The sequence below is a fragment of the Lissotriton vulgaris genome, chromosome 9, assembly GCF_964263255.1.
Source record: "Lissotriton vulgaris chromosome 9, aLisVul1.2, whole genome shotgun sequence".
Lineage (NCBI taxonomy): Eukaryota > Metazoa > Chordata > Amphibia > Caudata > Salamandridae > Lissotriton > Lissotriton vulgaris.
The window spans coordinates 477,462,937-477,486,880 of NC_141697.1; the positions used below are offsets into that span (position 1 = coordinate 477,462,937).

Here is a 23,944-nt window from a genome sequence, read left to right on the forward strand (position 1 = left end):
ATGAATAAACTGTTTTATAATGTTGGGGTTGAAGTGTAGCTGAGCACAAAATAGTTCGACCAAAGTCTAGGGAATTTTGTAGGTCTTCCGGTCGTGCTCTTACTTGTTCTCTCCATTTATTACTATATTTCTCTCTGTCATCTGTTTTATAGACCTGTAGCTCTGCATACAGCTGTCTTATTGAACATAAAAGGCTGCTTCCCAGGTAATCCATTATCCTACAGCTTGTCATCCCTCCTGCTCCCCCCACTTTTGTATGGAAGTAGCTCCTCACTTGTAGATATTTAAAGAAACTATTCCCAGCTATTTTGTACCTGTGTTGTATGTTTTGGAACGTTAAGAATACTCCTCCTGCGTCCATTAAGTCCCCCAGTTTCTTGATCCCTTTTTCGTCCCATTCTTTCATAGCTGTGTCCCTAAAGATTTCCATAGGAAGATCATTGTTCATATAGAGTCTTAGATATCTGTTATACCTTCCCAGTCCCAGTTTTTTCTTTATTGCTCACCAGACTTTATATATCGCACTCAGAGTCTTAAATCTTGTATGTTTAAAGTATGCATAGTCCACAGTTGTTACTAAGGCGTTTTCTGCCGCCTTACCTAAAAGTGCTTCATATACATTCGCCAGACTTTTTCTCTCTTCCTGCTGAGCACTTCCACCTAATAATCCTTTGGAGTATTGTAGAGCTGTTGCCCAATAGTAGAATCTAAAATCAGGTGCTCCCCAACCTCCCCTCTCTCGTGGTAATGTCAAAAACCGATACGCTCTACGTGTCTTCCCCTGTGCCCAAATTAATTTATTTACTATTGATTCTATTTTGTTAAACCATATACCTTCAATAAAGAGTGGAATTGCCCTAAACAAGTATAAAAATTTCGGGAATGTAACCATTTTAATAAAGTTAATTCTGCCCATCAGAGTCAGGTGTAAGTTGTTGACCCTCTCCAGGTTACTTTTGACCTTACCTAGCAATGGTTCCAAATTTATCTCTACTAATTTTTCTAAATCTGCAGTCACCCTAACCCCCAAATACTTTGTGTCTGAGACAACTCTTGCATCTGCAAATATAGTGTGTCTATTCTGAACTACTTGTGTTTTCCCCCTGTTTATTAAATATCCGGACACCTCCCCGAATTTCCTTGCCTCCTGTTCTATTTCGATCAATGACTCCTCTGGTGTCGGCGGTATAACAGCCACATCATCTGCATAGGCAAATAATTTATACTCTTTCTCGTGTAGTATAACTGGAGTGATCCCCCTATTTTGTGTAAGCCTTCTCAGGTAGGGATCTAGATATATCGCAAATAGTAGAGGTGAAGCTGGGCATCCCTGCCTGGTCCCCCGTCTGATCTGTACTGCATTGGAATATAATCTATTAATACGTATCCTAGCACTAGGATGTTTGCACAGTGCCTGGATTGCGGTTATATATCCTCGACCTATACCAGCCCACTCCATAGCCTTCCATAAGTACACCCAAGAAACCCTGTCGAAAGCCTTCTCGGCATCCAAAAAGATAGCCGCGACAGGATCACCTGAGGCCACTGCAGTGTCCAGAATGGTGATCAGCTGTCTAGTGTGTTCAGTAGTTCCTTTGCCGGGTATGAATCCATGTTGTGTAGGGGACACCACCCTTTCTATCACCTTACTCAGTCTGTTGGCCAGTGCTTTGGAGAATATCTTTGCGTCGGCATTAAGCAGTGTAATCGGTCTATAGGAGCCTGGTTCGGTGGAGGGTTTATCTTTTTTCAGGATCACTATTATATCTGCGCCCGCCCGAGATTGAGGAACTATTCTGCCCCCCTGTGCCAAACAGCAAATTATCCAGATATCTTTAGCTAGCACATCCCAAAAAGTTTTGTAGAATTCTACCGGGATCTGATCTTGTCCAGTTGCTTTACCAGATGGTAAGCTAAATGTCGCATCTCTTATCTCCTGGACCGTTAGCTGCGTGTCTAGTTTATCCCTTTCTTCGATACTCAACCCCTCCTGTAGGCCTTGCCTTAAGTATTCCAAGCTTTTTGCCTCTATCTCTTCATTGTTTTTATCTTGCTCATATAGCCTCTCATAGAATCTTCTGAACACCTCCTGCACCTCCTCCACTTTATTGACAATTGCCCCATTACAGTCCTTAATTTCTTTAATCTCGCCTGCTGCTAGCGCTTGCCTAGTTCTAACTGCGAGCAAATGTCCCACCCTCTCATTACATTCGTAACATTTCTCTTTATTTGCTAGGTATTTCCTTGCTGTTTTCTGTGCCAAAGTGATCCCTGTTTCTGACTTCTGCACCTCTATAGCCACTAAGATCTGTTCAATAGGGTCTTGTCTTTCTATTGCATCTACTAGCATTTTTTCCAAACCCATCAGATTTCTGATCTCCTCTTCCACCTTCTCCTTTTCCTTTTTACTTCTTACCAGGGTGTAGCTTAGTGTCTCCCCCCTTACTCCTGCTTTAAAACTGTCCCACACCATGTCTGCTGAGGCTGAGTACCTATTTATATCCCAAAATTGGGTTATCCATTCTTGCATCCTTATAATGTACTCCTCCTCCTTCAGTAATCCTCTCTCAAACGTCCATGTCGAGTTTATTCTTTCTACTTTTTGTGATGCTGCTAAGCTTAAAACCAGCGGATTATGATCTGACATTATTCTAGGGAGACATTCTATTTTAGCCCTGCTAACTAATGAACTAGAGATAAAGAAATAGTCCAGTCGGGCTACTGTTTGATGTGGTGCTGAGTAGAAAGTGCTGCCTACACCTAGAGGGTTAAATTCCAGCCATATATCCACCAGCGCATTATGTCGAGCAAGATTTTGTACTGCTTTATGCACCTTTTTTTTCCTTCCTTGATACCCGCCTCCACTCGCACCTATTACTCCATTCAATCCGTTAATATTAAAATCCCCGCAGCAGATCACAGGCTCCGGCCACAATGCTAACTCGCTGTCAATAAAATCTAATAGTTCAGGTTCATCTTCATTTGGACCATACAGTGAGGACAATGTACATCTACCTGCGGCTGTTTCTATGTCTAACATCACCCATCTCCCTTCAGGATCCTCTTTTTTCTTTTTAATTTTAACAGCACCTTTTCTAGCCAGAAATGCCACCCCCTTGTTTCTCCCCTCTTGTCCTGTGCTAGCAAGAACCTCAAGGCCCATCTGACCAAGCAAGAATTTATCTTCAGCTGCTACGTGTGTTTCCTGTATGCAAGTTATATCAATTCTCCAGAATCGCAGCAGTGCAGAGAGCTTCTGTCTTTTCTCCTTATTATTTAGGCCACAGATATTAATCGTCATTATCCTAACTGCCATGATTTTAGTTTTGCTTTTGCCAACACCTCAACTACTTTTTTATCTTTTTCTGTGCATTTCTTTTCTGCTTCATTGCAAACTTTACAAATCTGTATCATTTTACACCTCCACCTTCCACCAGTGACTTCTTCCCTCCCTTCTCCCCCCCCTTTAAGCCCCCCCACCCCAACTGCTGCCCCTCCCCCCCTGTGACAGGCAAATAGGTCATCCCTGACCTATGCGTGTCCGCTTAGCGTTGTAGAGTCGCTCCCCCTCTCCTCCCCTCTTATCTACTACTACTTCTGATTGTCAGGCTTAGTAAGTTATCCAACATTTGTATCTACTTGATTTTGAGCTTCTTCTGCTCCCTTCCCTGGCTATTTCCTTCTGGCCCCCCCTTGCTCTTTTAGCTCTGTCAGAAATTCCCCCGCTTTAATCTCAGAAAAAAACATTCTAGTGCGACCCGCTGAAATAACCTTCAGCTTTGCTGGAAACATTAGATAGGCCTCTGCTCCTTGGGACTGAAATGCATTAATCAGCTGTCTGAGCCTCCAGCGTCTCTCCACTGTTATGTGACAGAAGTCAGGTCTAGCAAAGAAAGTTATTCCTTCCACCGTTTTTTTGGCATCGGGCCTGGCTTTCTCCATTAGTTCTTGCCTTGCCAGGAAGTTGCCGAAAAATACTAACATAGCCCTGGGTAGAGCTCCTGAGCCTTCTTTGTGAGTTTTCCTTACAAAAAGTGAATATCTATGGGCTCTCTGCACTTCTTGTTCCCAGTTCCATGGCACCTCTGGGAAGGCTCCCTTTAGTAACTTGACGACGAAGCCTCTGGGATCCTGCCCCTCGATCCCTTCCTCTATTCCAAGGAGCCTGGCATTATTACGCCTCTGGCGATTCTCCAAGTCCTCCACCTTCCACTGTAAGTCATCCACGATCTTAGTCTGTTCCTCTCTAGATGATTGCCAATCAGTTACCTCGTCTTCTAATCTACCAGTTCTTTCTTCAACTCCGATGACTCTTTCCTCCACTTCTTCAAACTTTTTATTTATTTTCCTGATTGAGGCTTGGATTTTTTTTGTATCATGCCTGGCCCTCCGACTTTCAGCCCTCGCCTCCAATTGTATCTGTTTTAGTGTGGCAAACATTAAGTCCAATTTCCCTCCATCATTTTGTGTCTCTTTCTCGTCTTCTTTATAGATATTGGAGGTAGCGGAATAGTCCCATACTAGCTTCTTATATGTTCCCTTGTGTGTGCTTGGGGGGGAGCCTGCCCTTCTGGATGTTGTTTTACGCCTTTTTTGCGTGCCTCTCCCCCTAGAGCTATCGCTAGCTTCAGAACTAGAAGGTGAGTCTGAGAAGTCTCTCTCTTCATCGCTGCTTGCCAGTGTCGATTCCGATTCTTCAGGGACAGAAAAGAACCTATCCCCATCAGCCCCTTCTGTACAGTCCATCTCTGCCAGATTGTTATGTAGTCTATAACACGCATTGTCTGCCCCCAGCACAGCGCTATCTTTATTTTTAGCTTGTGCCTGCTCCTCTCGTATTTCGGCCTCCACCTCAATAAGGGCCTCTAGCATTTGCCCTGTATTTGACATCCCTAGCCCCACCAGCAGCCTCTCTCACCTCTTTTGCCATGTCCCGATCTTCGTCCTGCATCCCCTGTGCCTGCTCTTGTTCCTGTTCAGTGCCGTCTGCCTGAACCGTTGCATGACGCTCCGCTGGAAGCTCCGCTGGAAGCGTGAGCTCCGTGATCCCCGGTTGCTTAGCAACGCCTCCGCTTGCGTCCTCGACCAGCTCCTACGGGCGGCATGATTGCCGTGTTTAGCAGGGTTGCCGTGGAAGCCCCTGCTGTTCCTGATGTTCCTGATGTCTCCGCTTGAGCTTTGGCGCTGAAGACCTCGGATACTGAGGGTTGCCGATATACGGTATCGTTTCTCTTTTTTTCCGCTGCGTCCCGCACCGCTGGTGTAATATTGGCGCCTCGCGTGTCTTTGTTTTGGCTGAGCGCCTTCTCCTTTTCACCGGCTCTCTCCAATTTGCGCAGTTGTGTTTTCGTTAAGGTGGAGACTGTGGGGGTTGTCTTTTTGCTGGTAGGTGGCACTTTTGTTTTCGGGATAGTGCCCGTTCTTCCCGCTTCCTTCTGTAATGCTTCTTTGCTTGTACCGCCGGGTATGGATAGAGTGCGACTTACTCCCACAGCGCTTCAGCGGCCATCTTGCCCCTCTGCAAGCCCTCTTTCTAACCACTTTTTTTTGTTGTGTGCTTCCCTAAGCTGCATGTCCTTGTGATCATCCCCAAAGTTCAAGGGCTCCCAGACCTACTTGAACACTCCGGTCCTGCAATTTTGGGTGCCTGGCACACCTTACCTGGATTCAGCTTGATCTTCTTTGTATGCTGCTGTGCAACATAGCAATATTTAATGCAGGAGAACTGTTGCACAGAACACGAAGATTAAGTAGCTCGTGCAACTCTCACATACCCCCGACAGGAGCACAGCAGTCCACATACTGCTTTCAAATCAACAACAGCCCACCGGTCTGGCAGCAATGCTTAGAAGCCTTGCGCTGACTTCTGAATAGCCCAATGCTTCTCATTTTGCTATGAGTGGATGTGATTTAGTTGAGTGGTACTCCTGACTTGCTCCTGTATTGAAGAAGTAGGCATGGCTTACTCCCGGAATTCACACACATTTCAATGTGACTTATTCTTGAAGTTTACTACTGGAATTCAAAAGTAAGCCAAGAATACGTCTTGGTGGAATCTTTGTGAATCAGGCCCAATATTTTAGTATGCCCAGCCTGACAAAGTAAAACTAACAGGAGAAGGAAAAAAACGTTTTACAAAAGTACAAGGCCATTGCTTAGCGGCCTTCCCGGGTGTAGAAGCTGAACTCATATGTTGCACCAAGTTACTTAATTCACATTATGGCCTCATAAATTGCCAATGTATCCAGTAGGTCATGAACTTTCATTACTACCTAGCCATTCTTCGACACAGTGGCACAGTCACCAAAATTCATTTAACCAACAGAGTAATAATACCAATGCTACTGGAAATACTGGCTGTCAGCAAAACAAAACACCTTTAACCAATCTTTTTCTGTATGCATGCCCTGAGGGCTGGAGCTCCCTCCCTCCTGCCATACGTACTACTTCCTCTTTGTCAGTATTGAAAAAATTCCTGCAGCTCTCTTTTCAACCTCTATTCCCACCTCTTGGACTCTACTGTGAATTCTGACTTCCAGCCATGGTTATTGGTATCTGGAAAATACTGCTCCTCTTCACCAGACATGTTGGCTACTTCTATCGTCTGCCAGCTTTGCACTAGGGATCCTTAGGCAAAGAAACTATATTTCAGGAAGCAATCAGTTACATTTATTTGAGAAGTAGCCATTACAATGAAACTTTTACAACAAATGCCATTACAAGACATGCCATCACAACGCAAGTACCATCACAACGCAATGCCATTACTACGCATATAGTAAAAGTTTGAGTTGTAATGGTAGTTCGTTGTGAAAGTATTTGCGTAGTAATGGCACGCGTGGTATTAGTATGCTTTGTAACATCACATATTCCATATATTTTCCTGTGGAAGTTACAAGAAGTTTCATGCCATGCTTATTGATACCTGAGTACAGTTGATCTTTACTTATTGCTTGTCTGATATTTTAGCATTGTCCATTTCTTTTTTACAAATTTTTGCTCTAGGTAATGCTCCTGTCATGTGAAGCACTCCGACGCACTTTGGCCTTAAACACACTATACAAAACATTAAAAAATATATATATATCAAGACATACACGTGACCTGGGATGGGGGGGGGCGTGTAAGTGCTGAAAAACAAGATCGGCAGGAAGGTGAGGGAAATAATGAAAGGTTACATGAAAAAGCAAATTCAGGAAAGGGTAAATGGGAAGGAAGGGGTAAGGAGATGGAAAGAGGGAAGGAAGAATTGCCAACAGGATTGAATGAGGGAAGGAGGGAGATACAACAAAATCTTTGCAGCACTGGAAACACACCCTCCTTATGAATTATTATGGCACAAAAAAAAAATTACACACTGTAAACCACTGTTTTTTAAAAGTTTTGAAAACACTGAAAAAAAACCACAAGAATAAAAAAAATGAATAAAAACGGAAAACAAGAAAACTTATTATTATCAGCACGGTATTATTAGTATTTCATATGTCACTGTCATCAGTGGCTCAGTTAAATGCCCATTAATGACTCAATATAACTGACATTGTACATTTCAGTGTGCTTTCCTCTAACAAGAGATGTTATGATTTGCTCCTGACCAGACCTCTCCACCAACTTTGCTTTATAGCTGATAAAAAGTGATGATCCAGGCAGTGAAGAGTCTTGAAGTGTGGGAGGGTGAAAAAGAGCAGCCAATAATCTAGGAATAAAGGTGCTGATACAATACACAACTACTGAGAGTATTCTGGACATACAGTCTGCATAAGCTATAGCTTCAAAAAACAAGAACAGTTCAATATATTATTAGATCTGTATCATCACTGGTGATTACTGCCTATTATAGACTTTCTAAAGGGATACTAACAGCCATAGACAAAGAGCTAACAGTTTATCTGCTGGCACAGTAATTAAAACTAGTTGGAAGCTATCCACTTTGAGATCAAATATATGATTAATGTTTATCTATATTAGCAGAAATGCGGCATGCCAAAATCTGTCTGCTGCACGTTTCTACCAGACATACATGCTTTTTTTTTAACTCAAGTGTCTTTGCAGCTGCAGAGGAATACTTCTCTCTGAGGTACTGCGGCCTCATAAAGTATAAGAATATTTCCTGAGCTCTGTTTCAGAACTGTCTACACACCTATGTGTGTTTATTTAAAAATGCACTTGAAGCATATGCTTTAAAATGTACCATATTCTCCAATTTTTCAACAATGTTCTTAGGGACATAATTCCCAAATCCCCCGGGAAAGGATTCTTACATGCATCTTTGACTCAGGCAGCTACTATAATTTAGGTGAAATAATGTCAGTGGCCGTGTGGGACTCATTTGACATGATATGCCCTTTTCCTTTTGCATCTCCAATATGGCAGTGGGGGCAGGGCTGTGTGCTCCCATCCCTGGACTACTGGAAACATTATTTTCATTAGGTGGACACACAACAGGCTCCTGCGCCAAAATCATATGCCTGCCTCATGGCAGGCGTGAGGGTGACGCAGTGCAATGGGAATAGGCCAACCCCATGCATTGCTGGAATTGCATCATGCTTGCGACACAACTCCATCAATGCATGAAATTTGCGCCAACAGATACGTCAGGATTCCAGACGTATCTGCCATTCCTTGCGACGTGGATCATCATACAATAAATACATTAAATATGGTGCATCCATCGTGATGCAAGGAGGGCGAAGTGAAAACTGTTGCACTTCTGTTTTATCGTAGCGATGCAACTGTGTTCTTAAATGAAGCCCTGTTCGTTTACAGTTGTCTGTAATGCTGAGAGATCCATCTTACCACTTCGGCCCTCTACCTACACTGTTACTACGCGCCTGCTTGGCTCTGCTGTCTGGTTGTAATGCTGTGAGTGCCTGGGCTCTCTGAGCTAGGAACCTTCCGGTTTATCGGAAACAAAGTTATAACTGCATTTTGCTCTTTGATCCACCTTTTCAGACAAAATGATTATTATACCCCTGTGTTTATAAGCACAAGAATACCTGAAATATGTTTCCTGCAGTAATAAAGTCCAGCACTTGAAATACAAACAATCAGATCAAACATGATATGAAAGCAGATAGGGAAAGTACCTGGGCAGCAATGTTGTTCTTTGTTTCATTTAGATTTTCTAGTTTAGCAGCAGTATCTTGCAATGCTCTTTTGTCCTCAAGCTGCACATAGCTCTGTTTAAGGTCATCTACAGCGCTTGATTTAACAGAGAGTTGGTTTTCCAAGTCCTGAAAGATGCATTTCATAAAAAGTAATATTTATTTATCATATTGAGTGTATTGACACAGTAGCACATCATTAATCTCCCACACCAAAGGTACTGTGAGTTGCTCAAACAAAAAATACAACTGTTTAAGAGCATCAGCATCATAACTAACTTTTTGTGGTGCACATGTGGGTTTTAAGATTTCTAATTTTTCTGGCCTAACAATTTAAACCCCCAAAATATTATCTTGAATAATTTTCTTTTTCTTTTTAAAATAGAATTCCTCAGTGTATTGTGAACAAAAGCACGACACGTCAAATTGTCACCTAGTATCCCAACAACAATTTACTACACTGTTCTTTACATTTTGTAGCCTATATGTCCATGTTTATGTGTATAATGTTGAACGCTTAACCCGTTTACCGCGGGCCCGATATTCCCGCAGTGCGGCACTTCAGCAAAACGGGTGGGGCCGCGTCGGCCAATGGCCGATGGCAGCACTGAGGAGGTAGTGCTGCCGTCGGCCAATGGCCGACGGCAGCAAGGAAAGGGTTAAAGGACTTGACACCATGTGAAAACATTGCTTGATTAAAATTGGGTGCAGACACTCTTATTGTTTGTGTAATAGGTCCACAGGGGTTACTTGAAGAATAACCATATTGGTGGTAGCTCTACCAGCAGTTGCATATTATTTCTATGTTGATCAAAGATATATGTGGTTGAATAAGGTGCTCTTTGATTTTCTTGTTCTTTGGTATCTATCATCAAGGGGGGACAGTGTGAAGCATTTACCGTAATTGCTAGGTACATGTTCTGAAAAACATAAGGGTTCAAGTACATTTTTGTAAACTGGTCTTTTGAGGGGTTTGGCCGAAGTGTTTATCTTGTACTCACACAGTTACCTGTTAATATCCCTTCTTTGAGCAACTGAAATGAATTTGCGAATGCCACATAATGTAACAGCAATTATTATTACCTTGCAGTCTGCTAGGGTAGTCTGAACTGAAATCAGACTCGAGGGAGTCTGAAGCGTTTTCAGCCTGTCCCGCTGAGCACTGAACCAGCTGCTTAAAGCCTGTACTTTGTTTTCAAGATCTGTGATGTTTTCTTGGATGTATTCCAAGTCTTGGATCTGAAATAAAATAAGTTACAGTTATGATTTCGTGAAACAGTAGAACATCAAAACAATTTAATTTTACAATGATATAAAAATTATATTTTACATTGTGTCAAAAGGTGTTGATTGTAACGTTTCACCTTCATGCAATACAGCACGATATCTTTCCCATTTCATGACAAATTTGAAGGAATTCTACACATTGCTTTGTAGCCACACACAATTGCACTTTAGACTGTGCTGGCCCTTTATGATCACAGTGCACTCAGTATTAAAGTAGTTGGTCATGCAACCTTATTTGAGACAGAGTCAAAGAAGTACTATCTCTAACCCCAAGTACGGAGTAGTCAAGTAAATCACTTTATATCCTTTGCCTCCCTCCCCTAGCTTACTCCGTAACGTATTCAGGAATTCTCACTCCTCCACCCCCTTCATGTGTCCTTAGGAATCTTTTATTTCCCATCCTTTTATGGGGAATTAATGTACCTCTTCACAAGTCAAACAGGATTTCATAGTTCTATCCATTTCCATTTAAGGCATCCCGTCCTCCTTGGGAAACCCATTGCCCCTATGGTCCTCCTCTCAATGCATCATACTCCTTGGGCCCCTTCAAGGTCTTCACTTCCAACCTTCTTTTAGACATTTAATTTCTGGCTTCTTATGTAACTTACTTTTGTTTCTCTGAACCCTTAACAAACCATGGGGCTCATTAGGATGTCAGTGGGAACGACACCGACGGCAAGTCAATGTTGGTCCCACCAACATCTAAAGCAGCGGTTAGACCGGCGCATAAAGATACGGTCAGTCTAACCGCATGGCTGAGGGACCGACCACCACGGCTCCGCTAGGCTTAATGAGTCCATTAGCCCAGCGGCCAGAATTTAATCCCTACAATGAAGGAGGGCGGTGCCTGCTTAGGCACCACGGTAGGGATTACGATGACCCTTTCCGATGGCCTTTCAATGGCGGTCTGATCATAGGTGCTCCTCAGACCCCATATTTGAGGGCCAAAGGCTTTTCCGCCATGAAAGGGCATGTGTAAAGGGACATTGTTATCCCTGCAGCAGTGCCTGAGCAGGCACTGTCCCTACTGTAGCGATTACTGACCCTCCAACAGGCTCCTTGATCCCATTGGAAAGCGCTGGATTGTCCCTCCACCTACTGCCTCCAACCACATGTACTGTAATGCACTGTAATGCAACAGATGGTGGTCGGACCACATAAGACGAGTTTTCGGTTGTGGTTCGAACATTATCAGAATAACCCACTAAGTTCTGAGCACACAAAGGTCTTAGGAGCACAATGCTGCCAGCACACACTTCACATAAACTGCATCTACTATGAAACACACACGCATTGTTAGAAGTATAATGAAGAATGTGTAATGGATTAGTTCAGGAATTCGGGGTTATGAGGTTACATGTTTTTGAGTATTTTTCCATCTTAAATCTGTAACTTGCAAGTCAACTTTTATTTACCATGTGTAATAAAGCATTATGTTAATGTGTATAAAAAGTCTTGTCCGTGAATAGGCATTTGAGAAAAACCAAATAGACAGCCTGAGCAAAGCTGAAGTGCAGTCCGTATTGTATGCTGAAGGTTTTTCTCCCTGTTGCGACAGTTAGTAAATGATGTCCTTGCATTGTCAAGGAGAGTTTGTGTGTTTAATTCGTTATTGGTAGTTTTGTCACCCAGCAAAAGTTAGTATAACAAACACAGTATGAAGTTCCTAATGAAAAGAGCAGGTGGTGGACAGATCAAACAGGGGGGATAATGTACCCTGATGTGCGAAGAAATGTAAGATCAGGATAAAGGGGTTCCTCCTATTCAGAAAAAGACCCTCACACACCCAACAAGCGGGTGTCTTGCTCCATCATCGGGCCTGCTCCTACTCGGGTCGGCGATGCAATACCCGATCAGGCGCCCTCGAAGGGGCCTACTTGGCGGACATCTTTTTTCCAAGCCGTTGGGTGCAGTGCGTGTGAGGGCCCCTAGTGTGAATGTGAGTGTAGGTGATAAAAAATGTGTTGTATGGGCTAAAACAGGGAACAGTGGTCCACTCAGAACAATTTTAATGAGATTTGGCCACTGCCCTGTTTAAAAACTAAAAGACGCACCCTCCCACTTTAAGGTGTGTTGGGGCGTGTGCTGTTGGAATAGGTAGACATGTTTCTTGCCTTAAATCTAGTGATGGCAATTCCTTAGGACAAATAAAGAAATGGGGAAACACCCGTTACAACGCAACTTTAACAACGCACTACCATTACATCGCAACTTTTACAACGCAGGATCCATTACAATGCATGCTTTTACAACGCATGTCATTACATAGCAGATGCTATTACAACGCATGCCATTACAATGTAAGTATAGGTAAGTATATAATTTTATTTTATATTTTATTTTACATTATTTAATTAATTTAATTAATATTAAAAATAAATAAATATATTAATTTATGTATTTTTATAAAATAAATTAAATATATTAATTTAAGTAATTTTAAAAAAATAAGTATGAGTATATGAGTATATGTTTTGGGGTACTGAGGAATATGTTTTGGGGTGTTTGGGTATTTTTAGGGTTTTAGGGCTGGGTTTGGGTTATGGGGTACAGGGGTATTTTTAGTTTTTAGGGCTGGGTTTGGTTTTTGGGGTACAGGGGTATTTTTATGTTTTAGGGCTGGGTTTGGTTTTTGGGGTACAGGGGTATTTTTAGGTTTTAGGGCTTGGTTTGGTTTTTGGGGTACAGGGGTATTTTTAGGTTTTAGGGCTGGGTTTGGTTTTTGGGGTACAGGGGTATTTTTAGTTTTTAGGGCTGGGTTTGGTTTTTGGGGTACAGGGGTATTTTTAGGTTTCAGGGTTGGGTTTGGTTTTTGGGGTACAGGGGTATTTTTAGGTTTTAGGGCTGGGTTTGGTTTTTGGGGTACAGGGGTATTTTTAGGTTTTAGGGCTGGGTTTGGTTTTTGGGGTACAGGGGTATTTTTAGGTTTTAGGGCTGGGTTTGGTTTTTGGGGTACAGGGGTATTTTTAGGTTTTAGGGCTGGGTTTGGTTTTTGGGGTACAGGGCTATTTTTAGGTTTTAGGGCTAGGTTTGGTTTTTGGGGTACAGGGGTATTTTTAGGTTTTAGGGCTTGGTTTGGTTTTTGGGGTACAGGGGTATTTTTAGGTTTTAGGGCTGGGTTTGGTTTTTGGGGTACAGGGGTATTTTTAGGGTTCACTTTTTTTAAAAACAGGACTTTTAATAAATTAAATTAATTAAATTAATTAAATTACATTAAATTAAATTAATTATATTATTTACAATTAATAAATTAATTAAATTACATTACTTAAATTAAATTAGATTAATTAAATTTTTCGTAAATTAATTAAATTAATAAAATTAAATTATATTATTTACAATTTATAAATTAATTAAATTACATTAATTAAATTAAATTAAATTATATTAATTATTTTTTTAATATTATTTAAATTAAATTTATTTTAATAAATTAAATTATATTATTTACAATTTATAAATTAATTAAATTACATTAGTTAAATTAAATAAAATAAATTAAATTAATTACAATTTTTATATTAATTAATTTTCATTAATTAAATTAAATTAAATTAATTACTCTTTTAAAATTAATAAAATTAAAATAATTAAATTAAATTAATTAAATTAACTTAATTACATTTTTTTAAAAAATATATACTTACCTATTCTTACGTTGTAATGGCATGCGTTGTAATAGTATCTGCATTGTAATGACATGCGTTGTAAAGGCATGCATTGTAATGGATCCTGCGTTGTAAAAATTGCGATGTAACGGTCTGCGTTGTAAAATAACGCGCTGTAACATCATATATCCAAAGAAATGATCTACATACACTTTTTGGTAGTGGTCAAGACCCTATTAAGGTGCATGCATGACCACCTGTACAGCACCCTAAAAAGTGGCACTCGTAGATCTAACTCAACCCAACTGTAGTTGAGAACATGTGGCAACCAGTGCTGGAGGAGGTAGACACTAAGTGTGTAGTGTCGGTTTCACCAAATAAGGATCGTCTGTATCTTACCCCGGCGCTCCTTCCAGCCTGGGACCCCGCAAAAGTTGGCAAGCCAGATAGGAGATTGCTTTTGCCCTCACCTGACGACAGGCACCGGGAAACCGTCTACCCCCGCTGCAAAGACAACTGCGCACTATTTGAGGAGGTAAGCAGATGCCATGTTTAAACTACAATTCTGCCCAGGGGATGGGAAGGACCAGGGAATTGCTGTTAATTAAAGGCGAGGACAAAGTGAATCACGATCCTTGTTTGTGTATTAGCATGTTCTTTTTGGTAATGCTAAACACAGATATAAATACAACATAAATATAAAGATTTAAGGTCATAAGAGATGGAAGGGTATCGCCAGCAAAGTCTTTTTTTGGGGGGGGTGGATTGTGTACAACTGTTGGAGGCAGCCTACATAACTAGTAACCCTGTGATCCCCAACAACGAGTTGGAAGTAGCCTAAATCAGTAATTTGAAATTAGGAGGTGCCAATATTTGTTCCATTTGACACCGAGAGATAGCTGAAAGTCTGATAATGCTAAACTTTGTTTCCAGTTAAAATCTAAACACTCAAACTCCCAATCGTGGACCTAATGTCTGACAGTCTCTCAGAGGTTTCTAAAATGCATGGTTAGAAAGGAATCGCCTCTGGTGCAGATAGGAAGGTGGCCATGTGTTTGCTAGTTGTATTTACTTGAAAGTAGAGTAGAGATGTGATAATCGCTCTAGAATAGAATTTCGTCTTTTATTCTTTTTGTGTAACTGAAGGTGAGCATGTGCATATTTAAATGAAATGTGGCCACAGTATGGCGACATTGCGTACTGTTGTGTAATGTGTAAATTGAAGTTTTTTAATACACATGTATGAAACTAAAAGTTTATATTTTAATATGCCCCATATAATTGGTGAAACAAGGTTTTAAAGTTGAATGTATATCGTAAAAAAGTTAATTAGCAAATAGGCAGATTTTTCCACTGTATGATTTGTGCAAGTGGTAAGGTGTCTAATGATATTAAAGTAAGCAGAGGGGTTAGGCAATGGTGCACCTTAGCCCCCCTTCTTTTTATTATTTATATTATTAATTTGCACAAATCACTGACTATGCTCACCAATGATGTACCCAGAGTTAAAGGTAAAATACTTCCTGTGCTACTGAATGCCGTCCCTGCAGTTTTAATGGGTCGTACACCTAATGCATATTGCACATTAGTAAGGGGTTTTACCAATTGTATGTCTAGCCTAGACCTACGCACCAATTTTAAGAAATCATTTATAATGTCCTGTGGGCCATGGAAATATTCCTTAAATTCCATATCCGTGGGCGACCAAAAATTAATTAGCACTAGTAATTTTCCTTAACTTGGGTTGGTCTTTGTTGCGAACGGCACCTGGATTGAAAACGCTGTGTTTTGTAAGAACAAGTTCTCAAAGGCCACCTTCCTCGCCCAAAAAGAACTGGGGTAATTTTAGCGATTTTAAAGATTTTTAAATCCCAGTGCATATCCACAGCCCCTTTTGGCACTGAGGTTTGGGGTACCGCCAAAAGTTCGATGATCCAGCAAGAGGAAAACAGGTTCTGTAGGAAACCACTGGGTGCACCGATTTCCACTTCTCATTATGTCTGTCACACTGAAATTTAAATTAAGTTATATTGAAGATTTTATAAGGGCACGTCCTGCATTGTTTTGGCTGGCTATTTGGAAAAATCCAGCGGCGTCCCTCACTAGAGATATAATAGACGACTGCATCAGCTGTGAGAAAGGGATGGACATTCCATGGCTGGCCAGGGCAAATAAGAGCCTAAAAAGAGGTAATTATGGCAGGCTTTTTCTACATTTGAATAACACCGACACCGTAGACAAAAAGCTCTTAGGACAGCATTGTATACACTTTATAGCGCAGAAACACTACAGAGGGAATCTAAGAAATCAACTGCCGCCAACTTTATATCCATTGAGCATACCGCATATTGCTTGCCTAGCTACCGCAATCTACCCATGGGCCATTGGGAGAGGGGACTTCTCTTACAATTAAGGGCTGGCACTGTAAAATATCAGGTTTGTTTTCCTCTTAAGTAAAATGCAAACCTTGAACCCGTGCCATGCCCATTCGATGGACAGAGCAGACAAACACTTTTACATATTTTATTTTTCTGCAAGTTTTACACAAAGTATGCTAAATGGCTGTTAATACAATAAAAACATGCTACCTGTCAATTTAGCAGGCACGCTTAGAAGTATAGTTAAATTGGAAAATGACTAACTAGTTTTTCGTGTTGGCACTTTTCTGAGAACAGCTGTATGGGCTTGCAAAACGATGTGCAATCCATTAAGGTTGTCTTACTTGGGGGCCGATTAGGATGATGGAAGGTCCTTCTGCCATCACACAGCAAATTATCCACCGCCAATTAGGACGGCAGTGAGTACCACGGTGGACGCAAAGTCAGTCCGCCACTTCCCCACTAAAGGCAATCGTACTGATTACCTGGCGGACGGTGCAGGGTGCCTAAATTATTGGCGTTGCCTAGCAGGCATGGTCCACCAAATTAGGATGGTGTCAGGAAACAGCTTTTCCATGGCGGTGATACCGCCATGGAAAGGCTGGAGGGGATTGGTTTTGGGGCCCTCTGCGGGCCCCCCTTATTTTGGGGGGAGGTGTTGCTGCACTGGGGGTACCCATGGAACCCCCCAGCATTTCACTGCACTGCGTGGCAGGCACCGCGTGGTGCCTGCCATGTGGTGGAGGGAAATGCACAGCATCACATTTTTGCGTATGGTGCTGCAGCCAGCAGCACCGTCCTCAATGTTAAATGCCCTAGATGCGCCCAGTATGGTGGGTGCATCCTAATTGCATTGATGGGACCGCAGCATGCCTTGCAGTCCCAAACACTGCAACGATGGCGGGCGGACTTACGTCCGCCCGCCATCGTAATGAGCCCCTTTGTTTTTAAACATCATGAACTTTTGATCATGTTATTGTAACTGTTTTATATTGTGAATTTTAAACTATTGTATGTGATGTGCTTTTATGTATATGGTGCTATCCGAATAAACTTATATGTGTCACCACTAGCAAAGATAATCAGAGCGGATGGGTTTGAAACAGTGTCATACGCCAATGACACACAGCTACTAATCACCCTTGGACCAGATCCCACTGACACCAAGTCTAGATGTAAACAGTGCATGATGTCCATTAACGACTGGATGTCATGCAACTACCTATTACTCAATGCAAGCAAAACTGAAATCATGCTCTTTGGTGACGCACAGAAATTATGGACAGATGACTGGTGGCCACCATCTCTAGGATCCTGCCCCCCACATAAATCTACAGCTCGAAATCTGGGCATAATAATAGACGATAAACTCTCCATGGCAGATCACATTAATAATGTGGTACGTACCAGCTAAGGTCTAATGCGACTACGGAAATGCACTGCTAGCCTCCATAAATGAAGAGCAGTTGTCAAAACTTCACGTCCCACGGAACACAGCGGCCAGTCTCGTCCAAAGCCTCCCCATCTGCCTCCCCATCTGTGCACAGTCTGAGGACCCTCCACAGCCTCCCCAGAAAAAAGAGGATCAACTTCAAACTATGCTGCATGGTCCATAAAACCCTTCCACCAGTATGCAATTCCTTACAGTACCAAAAGTGCGTACAGTAGGGAATGGAGGCAGAGGTTTCTCCAGAATTGGCCCATGAAACCTGGAACACCCTGCGTCTTCATCTTCGATTGGAACATGATCATAAGAAGTTCTGCAAAACTCTTAAACCATGGCTTTTCTAGCTCTGATGAGACATCTCTCCTGGTTCTCTGAGTTACCTGCCGGTGCTGGGAGAACCTAAGAGTGATACACGCGCTTAACAAATACCAAATACCAAACTACTATTCCCTGGCGGAGCCAGTCATCCTCCGCTAAATCGACTTTTAAAGTCGTAATGCGGCATACGGGCCACTGCTAGTCTGGCGGTCAAAATCAGCCCCTAAGTTCTGAGCACACGAAGGTCTTAGGTGCACAATGCTGTCAGCACACACTTCACGTAAATTGCATCTACCATGAAACACAAACACACATTCTTAGGCTGAAGAATGCTTTGCCATTAAGCATTGATGGAAGTATAATGAAGAATGTGTAATGGATTTGTTCAGGAATTCGTGGTTATGCGGTCACATGTCTTTGAGTGTTTTTCCATCTTAAATCTGTAACTTGCAAGTCAGCTATTATTTACCATGTGTAATAAAGCATTATGGCAATGTGTATGAAAAGGCCTGTCGGCGAACAGGCATTTGAGAAAAACTGAATAGACAGCCTTAGCAAAGCTGAGGTGTAGTCCTGTTGTAGGCTGAAGGTTTTAATCCCTGTCTCGACAGTTAGTAAATTCTGTCTTTGTATTGCCAAGAGTCCATGTGTTTATTTCGATATTAGAGTTTTGTCACCCCCCCCCCCCCCCCACAGTTGCCCCAAATCCAGTCCTCACCCTATGCCTCTACTCTTCTTTGGCCCATGTGCAACTTACATACGCGCTCCACAGTCGTTACAATGAGCTGGTGAACCCATAGGAAATCTGGAGTCTTTGCAGAGAAGGCTGTGACTCTAGTATGTTGTTTGTGTTTAGGATGAGTCATTTGCAGTGTAACACTGCTACTTAGCTTGCTGTCCTATATGTCAACTTGTGCCCTCTCTTTAGAGTTGTGCATGTAAACTAATGGGGACACTAGAGATGGGAGGAGTCCTTGGGAACTGGGAATACACCAAGCTGGTCTCTGGTGCAGCACTGAAAGGCTTTTGCATTAGTTCTTTTCTATACATAGGTTTTGGGACAGTCTCAATAAGTGAAAATATTTGCATTGTTCTTGGGGCATCACTGGGACTCGAGTTTAATTGATTTTGGATCCTTTCAGCCTCCTAGTGAGAGTCTCAGAAGTTTGCAGATGCTGTGTCACTTGTCACACAAAAGAAGACCAGATGATCCACAAACAGTGCTGAACATTTTGGGGATTGCAAGACAAGCAACTGATCCCTATCTTTGGCAGCCGCGTATCCGCAAGCCCAAAGTGGCTGTGCTTTTTGATGAGCCCAGTAACGCCCAACACTTTCCTCTTCTCCCATGCCTCGTTCTCTGCTCTCCATGTTTTTTATTAGGCATGACATCTCCCTGAAATCTCTATAAAAGACTCTGGGGGTTGAAACCCACTCGTGCTTTCAATTGGTAAGCTCTCTCTTCCTTGTGGCAGCACTTAATTTGAGACAGTGATTTCTGGTGCTCAGAACTGGCACTTAATTGTAAACACCAGGGATTGACAGTCTGCCACAAGGAGGCGCTGTTTAGCTGATTTTGAGAAGGCCACAGCAACAGTTAATTATTAATTCAACATACATTAAAAATATATATTACCTGCCAGTCAAGCCATTCTTTAAGTTTGGGGGGGGCTGAAATAGTCAAAATTGTTGGACTTGTAGGAGTGTGATGGTTAGTAGTTGTGTTGTTACTATCACTGGCAGCATACAAGCGGTGATGTGTGTTGCAAGCTGTAATGACTTCCTTACGAGAGACCGGGGACCAATGTTTTTTTCACAAACTAAGCACTGTCTGGAAGTTTGGGATTGGTGGGCCACTTCACCTGACTTACTCGCTTTGTCCAAAGTTGCACTGATGTTGTGTTGATTGGGCAAAAAGTAGCAGAGAAAAAAAGTAGACTTTATGACAACATCAAGAGAAGGCAGCACAAAGGTATCCACCACCGTGTTCAGTACGAATCTATGAAAAATGCAAAGTCTTTAATCCCATCTCTTTGCTATGTTAAGTGTAGAACACACATCATGTGACCATCGGTCGCGCCGAGTCGTTGCGGTCGGTCCGTAGGATAAGTCCACCGCCTCCCCGTCTGGTCTCAGCGCACCCCACTCTTCCTGCTCCCGCGGCCCGGCTCGCCTCCGGCTGGGGAGCATGGGTGGGGTCGGAGGAGGTGCCGCTTTGGTGAGGCAATGCGGCCCCGGGGTGGGGGCGGACATCCGGAGCAGCATCCCCCCCTTGCACCAGCCCCCGGGTGGGGAGCAGTCGCCCATGCACTCCCCACAGCCCCCCCCCAATGTCTTCTGTGAGGGGGGCTGCGAAAGGCCTGGGGAAGGGCCCCTGAGTGCAGACGGCCCCCTCCCTCACCTCAGGAGCCCAGCTGGGGTTCCATCAGTTTTTGGGCCTCTCCCATGTGCCCCCAAGGTTGGGGGGTCACCAGACACGGGAGGGGCCATGCGCGGTGGCCACTTTAAGCAGTCTGACCCCTCCCAGCAACACGACATGCGGGGGGAGGCTGCCACGCATGCGCAGGCCCTCCCCGGCACGCAGAGGACAGGTTACGTGAGCATGCATAGCTTTATATTTTATACGTTTTATATAGCGCTAGCTACACCCGGGGGTATCAGAGCGCTTTACATATATAGGTGCATTACATAGCATGACAGAGGGATACATACGGATAACATTATAAGTAGTTGTACATTGTAAAGCAGGACATAAGGGTGCACGAGGATCGAAGCAACACATTATAATTAGGCATGCAGAGAAGCATGGGGCGGGGAGGTCACGAGGTGGAAACAGTCCAATCTACACTTATCCATGATGGACAAACAAGCAGGGAATGAGGAGAATGAGTTTCAGGTCCCTTTCGAAGCACGGGAAGAAGGAGTTGCATCTGAGGTCATGTACATGTACATACTTCCATTGTGCATCTATGTACCTTCCATGTACTTGGATCTGTGTGTCTGTTACTTTTCTCCTGAAAAAGCATATCCAATGCACTACCCTATTTCTCATCCTGTGCCTCTATCAATATCTTTAATCTACATATACTTACCTCCTTTATGTATCTATATAGTTTCAATGTACTTATGGATCTATGTATTTATCACTTTCTTCTAATTTAGCATTTCAAATGCACTACCCTATTTCTCAGCCTATACTTCGCTCAATATATCTTCTAGCCCAACCTTCTGACTCATCTCAAACTTCTTTCTACTACTCCTTCCAATGCACTGCCCTATCTCTCATCCTTTACATCTATCAATACATCCTCTACATCCACTCTCTCATTTATCCCATACCACTACTATGATCGCCAAAATAACCCTTTCGAAACTCTCTCCTACTCTACCCCTCCTTGCATAATCTGACACCTCTTTTTACTATACTGATCCCCTAAAACAAACCTTTCTAAACTCTTCCATCTGATTCCGCCCCTCCAAAACTCCTTTTTACTCACCCAAAAGCCTCCTCCTACTGCTAAGACCAAAAAAAAAATATATCCTTTTCAATCAAAATTAACAGACTAACATGTTCACTTCTCAAATTCCATATTCAACTATACTATATACTACCCAAATAACTGAATAACATATCGACTACTCAAATTACTTCATATTTATACTATACTAATTTTCAACACTAATCCTTTATGGGTTCCGGAGTGGCGTGCTACTCGCCAGAAAAGCGCTTCAACACCCATCAGAGGAACAAGTGCCATATGAATGCAAATCTTTCTTCCCCTTTTATCCCTCTGCTATTCTTCTCACTCCAAGTAACTGACTAATATCCACCACTGAAATTACTTCATATTTCACCATATTAATTCACCACTAATCCTTTATAGGCTTCCTGAATAGCGTGCGTCAACAAGCGCTATATAAATACAAACCTTTGTCCTTTATCCCTCTGCTATCATTCCAAATAACTGACTAACCTATCCACCACTTAAAATGTACTTCCATGTTTCACTATACTAATTTAACACTAATCCTCTATGGGTCCCGGAGTAGCGTGCTACTCGCCGAAAAAGCGCTTTAAATAATCATCAGGGGTAGTAAGCGCTATATAAATGCAATTACAATACAATACAATACAATGTCCTGGTGCTGAAGAGAAAGGGGTGTTACTGAGAACCCGCCTGAGTCCTATGTGATGAGCCCTGTTTTAAGTTTCTGTCTAAATTATATTTTTTATAATCTTTTATTAAACCAACTCATTACACATCACCAGGAGGAAAGTGCTTACATGTACATCATTAGGTTGCGTTTGAGAACAATAAAACAACAATATGGAATCGTACAATTACAATCACTTTGGGAACAATTAAAATATTCTCTTTTGCAGTTCTACCTTTCTGCCTAAATTTTAGTACTGAACCAGCGGCTCTAATATGAAGAAGTCGTTTTTTCAAAAACTTTAGGAGCTAGGTATGAGAATGCGTGGCTGCCTGCAGAGGCTCTTTGATTGAGGAACATGGATGAGGAGGAGCTTTCCGGTAAGGGTGGGGAAGTGGATTTGGTTGTCCAGGTAGATCGAATTGAGGCTGAGCACGAGCAAAGACTGAATAAAACTTTCTGACTCAAAGCAGGACATGCTCGAATGGGACTCTTCAACACATTCAATTTATATTCAAATGAACCCCTTCTAAATAGACTGAATGCAAATTTATCTCAAATCTGAGAGATTGTCACTACTCCTGCGTAGACCTTCTAAGATGTCCCCTTGCAAACAATTGTGTGAAAAGCGATATGGATAAGTAAATATTTAACTAATGAAACAATTTAAGAAAGTGTCCATACAATGTGGATAAATGGGTTTATGGTTGTTTAAATCCCATGGCATACATGCAAATATCCGCTTTTAACTGCCAGTTATTTACATAATTCCCAGAGATCCACTGCGTTAGAGAATTGCACTAGCCCAAAGAGATTGTTCTGAAAAAGAAAACTCACAAAAAAACATAAACTTCACTATCATAGGTTTCGCAACGACAATTTATGCCGAAGACAGGAATACTTGCAGACTCTATGTGAACTCTAGTAGAAGGCAAAATGCTCAAAATTACCTCAAAGTCCATGCATTTCTCATGACCTGATTTCCCCTTTCAAAGGAGGTAAGCTCCAGGTAGGATTACAACCTGCTGAAATCACACCGCCCTTTCATAAAAACAATTTTGCTGCCTTACCGCATATAAGCAAGCAGGCTGAAGTACTCAACTGTGGATGTTGGAAATGCCAGCGAAACCAATATCCTACTGATGTGCGCCTTTCTTTACTTTGTTTCCATCTGTCATTTACTGGGAGGGCATGTCCTCTTTCAGTCCCTCTTACTGTGTGATGTCTCTGCAGCATCTGAAATATTGCAAGCACCTCTCCCACAAAACAGATATTCTTCCTTCCTGTATAATTTGTTTGCTCAATTCTCTTTTAGGGGTGTAACTACCAAATCGATTACATTATTTAAAGGCAGGGGCTGTGGTCAGCTTGATCGCAGGACACAGACAGGAAAGTAACCTACTATTATGGAGAAAGGCCTGATTTTACTCTAGTAATGTCCCACACAAATCTAACTTTCAGACTGATCAACCCTTTAGTTCTCATCATACTTTTTAAGTTTGGCCAAGAGGCCTCTGGACGCTTGCTGATTTGGGCTGCTAAGAAGTTGAATTGCTGGCTTTACTACAGGCTGAGCTGCCAGCGTCATGCCTCAGAAACTGAATTTGCTTTTTCGTCTTTTATGTTTTCCGGCACTGCAGGAAAATA

At 42.2% G+C, this 23,944-nt stretch overlaps 1 protein-coding gene across 1 annotated transcript in view; it reads right to left on the reverse strand.

Annotated features, from left to right (window-relative positions):
* The window catches only part of SYNE2 (spectrin repeat containing nuclear envelope protein 2), a 1,750,628-nt gene that overhangs the window by 321,142 nt on the left and 1,405,542 nt on the right, over window positions 1–23,944 (reverse strand). The window contains exons 123-124 of the mRNA XM_086937933.1: window positions 10,188–10,343; window positions 9,087–9,233 (exon numbers count right to left, since the gene is read on the reverse strand). Of these exons, the coding sequence (XP_086794059.1) occupies window positions 9,087–9,233; window positions 10,188–10,343 (303 nt within the window). The remainder of the gene's footprint in view (window positions 1–9,086; window positions 9,234–10,187; window positions 10,344–23,944) is intronic.